The following is a 4,184-nucleotide window of genomic DNA, read 5'->3' as shown; positions in this document are numbered from 1 at the left end:
CCTGTCCAGGTGTCCCTGATGGAGACTGGAGACCTGTCCAGGTGTCCCTGATGGAGACTGGAGACCTGTCCAGGTGTCTCTGGTGAACTGGAGACCTGGCCAGATGTCCCCTGCCTTCACCCAAAGGCAGCGAGGACAGGTTCCAGCCCCACCCTGACCCTGATTAGGAACAAGGAGGACAGGAGGAGGATTTTTCTTTATAGCAGGAAACAGGCATTTAATTATAAAACATGATTTATTTTATGTTAATCTGAATCAGTTCATGTTGTTTGTAAATATATTTGACAGTTTTGTAGGAATGAACACGTTTGTAATGTTTGTTCAAAATAAACCTGCTTCTTATGACTTCTGTAACATGATTTGAATAAAATATCATCAGTAAAAACCTCAAATCATGTCCTTTCTAATAATCATTAGAACTCTAGAAGAACTTTAACTCATCCGAGTTTCTCCCAGGATTATTTTTAACTGGTGGTGACCTCTCATGTGGGGGTTTGACAAAATCTGGTTGTCCAAAAAATATCTCAATAAAAATATAATTTAATAAGTAGGCTATATTGTTCTGTATACAAAGTGTAATATACACAAATGTTCTCAGTCAGCAGGTTGACAGTTTTAGGAGCTACTTGAGGAGAACTTCCTCGTTCTCCTCCTCTTTGAAATAGAGATCAAAAACCAACATCCAGCATCCATAAGCTTTCTGTTTACTGGTCAAACATTTTTATTTAAATAGGAGTAAAATGTGTACTTATTAAAAGTTACAGTTTAGTGTTCTTAGGACTGAAGACTTTATAAAAGAAGTTTTTAAACATCTTTTCTATCATTTTAGTGTTTTCAACTGAGGAGCTTTGATATATTTATTTAAAATATATTATAGCAGAGGATGTTCTCTGCACAGAAAATTTTTTTTTTTTACTGTTTACTACCTGCCTGTATAGTGGTAGGGGAAACACTGTAGATTTTTATGGGTGACTTTAGTGTCCCTTAAAAAAGGAGATTTTAAGGTCTAAATTTTTTTTACCTATACAAATTTATTCCACTCAATTAATGTGTGATTTATTTATTTTCTATTATAAGTTTTATATTGTGATATATATCGTTACCGCCACTCATCATAATGTATATCGTGATATGAATTTTTGCCATATCGCACATTCCTACTCCAGATTCTTGACCGTTTTGTGTTGGCCATTAGCTTCACCAGCCGATCACACGGTCACGTGGTTTCTGAGCACTCCAGCTGTTCTATAGAACCTCCTTGACTACTATAGATATCAAGCTAGGCTCAAAAACTGTAGATTTTTCTTTGTGTTAAGAGCTATGACTTAGTACTTCCATTAGGTGCCTTTAACTGCTTGAATGAACTCTGTCTCCTGACTGTCTTTACTTCAGATCCATGCCCTGATCACTGGACCATTTGACACACCATATGAGGGCGGCTTTTTTCTTTTTCTTTTCCGCTGCCCCCCAGACTATCCAATCCATCCGCCAAGGGTGAAGCTCATCACCACYGGACACAACACTGTTCGCTTCAACCCCAACTTCTACCGCAATGGCAAAGTGTGCCTTAGCATCCTGGGGTGAGTCCTTTGTGTACTTTATATTTTCTGTGTCCGTGGGCTTTCGTAAACACTGACCTGTATATGTAATTAATTTCTGCCATAAAGCCCATTACACTGTTTTCTGAGGAAGCAGCGAGGTATTTATTTCTGTGTGTTTTTGTGTAGGACCTGGACTGGACCAGCATGGAGTCCTGCCCAAAGCATCTCATCTGTCCTTATATCCATTCAGTCTCTGATGACCGAGAACCCTTATCATAATGAACCAGGCTTTGAACAGGTAATATATACTTTTTCAATTAAAGCAAACCCAGTGGTGTAGTTGTGTTTTTCACCCATCTGGTTCTGTACTAAACTGGAACCAGTGCTTGCTTGTCGCTAGTTTTTTCCATTTTAACTAACTGCTCCAGCACTGAAAAGCACTGGCTGTCTCAGCACCAAGTCTTTGTTAAACCAGAGTGAAGAACTGCTTTTGTCAGGGGCTGGGAGTGGGCTTACGTAGACCAACAAAAAAATAAAATAAAAAGGCTGTCAACACTGTTGAAAAACTTCAAGATAATATAGCTTTAAATGTCTGTTTAGGATAAGGCAATGAAAGAACAGCTTTAATCATTATAACAGATCAAATTAACGGTGGATTAACATGAGTTCATTGAATCTTATCAAAATGAACGATTGTCATTTATTTTCAACTGATTTGATAAATATTTGCAGCGTATCTAAATTCTGTTGAAAGCATTGTGTGTAGCTGTGTCCAAAACGACAGGCCGGGTCCTCCGGAGGACCCAGACTACCCGGTCAAGGTGGGCCGGGTCCTTGGTAGACCGGGAAGACTGGAAAAAAAGAGGCTGTGAATGTGGGCGGTCTAGCCTCCCCTCCTTACCCCGGCGTATGTCATGTCACATACTGTAGCAACCATGACAACGCTAAACAGAAGCAAAAACAGATCAAAATTAGAAAAATATCAATATACTGTATTGGCGTCATTAATATCACAAAACAATAAAATTTACTTAAAAGGTATCATTTGAAGAACTAATAGACCCGCTGTAGGTGCATATTTATTTCGCGTTTTTTTAATGACAAAAATAATATTTAAAAACACGTCTGTACAAATGATAAAAGTATTAGAATTACAACCGCTAAAAAATTAAATTTTTATATCGCCATATTTTTATTTAAAACGTATTCTTTACTCTCGCTTCGTCCACCATTACTAGCTTAAAAAAATCTCCGGTCGGGCCGCAATGCATTATGGGATATGCTGGGCCGGGAAGGATCCATCAGACCAGTCCTTCAAATCGGGGAAAACGAAGGACATATTTGTCGGCCGCATAGGAGGAGTCTTCGGTTTGGGATGGCCTTCGTCGCGGCGCTGTGATGAATGCGGCCGACAAATTCGACCTTCGTAGGACCCGGCCTGCCGTTTTGGACACAGCCCAGGTGATAGTTTTGTGAGTGGTTTTCTGCCATTGTTCTCCTTTGTTGCATCTTTACAATGTGTTTTTTGTTGTCAGTGTACGGACCCTCCTAACACCTCTGGCCTTTTGGAAAGCGTCAAAGTGTTGGTTTGAGGATAGCGTTACGTCTCTAGAAGCATGTTTTATTTGCCCAGCTTTAGTTGGTTTTATGATGTTGTTGAAGACACTAGTAAACTGTTGTGTTGTCAGGTATTCCTTTTAAGAAACATGATTACTTGCCCAAACAATAATTATTCCAACGTGTTTCTGCCTTCATACCACGACATCTGGGATTACACAAGAACTGAAAACCATGCTAAAAAAAAAACACTGTTGAATTATGATCAGATGGTCACAATTTGGAAAATAACTATTGTTGAACCTAAACTTCAGTGTTTAAAGAGCATAAGAAACTGAGTTTAGACCAATTGCAGGTCAAAGGCAAACTGAACATGGCAATGTGGTTAGAATGGATGGATATCATATCCCACTCAGAAATTGGTGGTAACGGCCAGCAGAGTTGAACCAGCAACGTACTGAAAACAGGCTCACCTTCTCTAGCCTCTGCTCCACCACTCCATCCACAACACCTGGCAAGATGAAATTGTCACAAAAATTATTGCTAAGTCGAAACCTTTATCACAAAACCAGAAAGAAAACCCTCTCACAAAACTTGCAGTTGTCAGCATTACATCTCCTGATTAAACTAGATACCGCATAGCGGTAACATAATGACCCCCGCACGCATAAATCAGGGTATCCGCGAGGTTTTAAAAAGTATTAAAAGGTAGTAAATCAAATAAGCAAAAATTAAAGTCATATTAAAAGCCATCTGACGAGATATTAATTTTTAAACCAGATAGACAACGCACCAATAATTGAATGTTTGAATGTGAAAAGAGTTAAACAACCACCAGCGCTGGACTGAAAAGCAGGCTTATTAGCTCAGTAGCTCCTGCATTCAGCTACAAAACCAGGAAGTTGTGTTACTTATGGCTCGTTCACACCGAGAGCGTTTTGAGCGGCAGGAGCTGCCAGTTTACATGCAAAGTCTATGGCGAACGCGCCTCAAGGGGTTGTGCGTCGCGTCACGCGCGTTATGAGCGGCGCGCAAGGAAGGCGGAAGGGGCGCAGAGCGTTTTCCGTGTATGCGGTGCTGCAGAAG

The 4,184-nt window shown here is 40.0% G+C and overlaps 1 protein-coding gene across 1 annotated transcript in view; it reads left to right on the top strand.

Moving 5' to 3' along the window:
* The window catches only part of ube2z (ubiquitin-conjugating enzyme E2Z), a 19,720-nt gene that overhangs the window by 6,393 nt on the left and 9,143 nt on the right, over positions 1–4,184 (top strand). Inside the window, exons 3-4 of the mRNA XM_014024304.1 lie at positions 1,393–1,580; positions 1,728–1,839. Of these exons, the coding sequence (XP_013879758.1) occupies positions 1,393–1,580; positions 1,728–1,839 (300 nt within the window). The remainder of the gene's footprint in view (positions 1–1,392; positions 1,581–1,727; positions 1,840–4,184) is intronic.

The sequence above is a fragment of the Austrofundulus limnaeus genome, unplaced genomic scaffold, assembly GCF_001266775.1.
Source record: "Austrofundulus limnaeus strain Quisiro unplaced genomic scaffold, Austrofundulus_limnaeus-1.0 Scaffold417, whole genome shotgun sequence".
Taxonomy (NCBI): Eukaryota; Metazoa; Chordata; class Actinopteri; order Cyprinodontiformes; family Rivulidae; genus Austrofundulus; species Austrofundulus limnaeus.
This window is presented reverse-complemented; position numbering and strand designations above follow the sequence as displayed.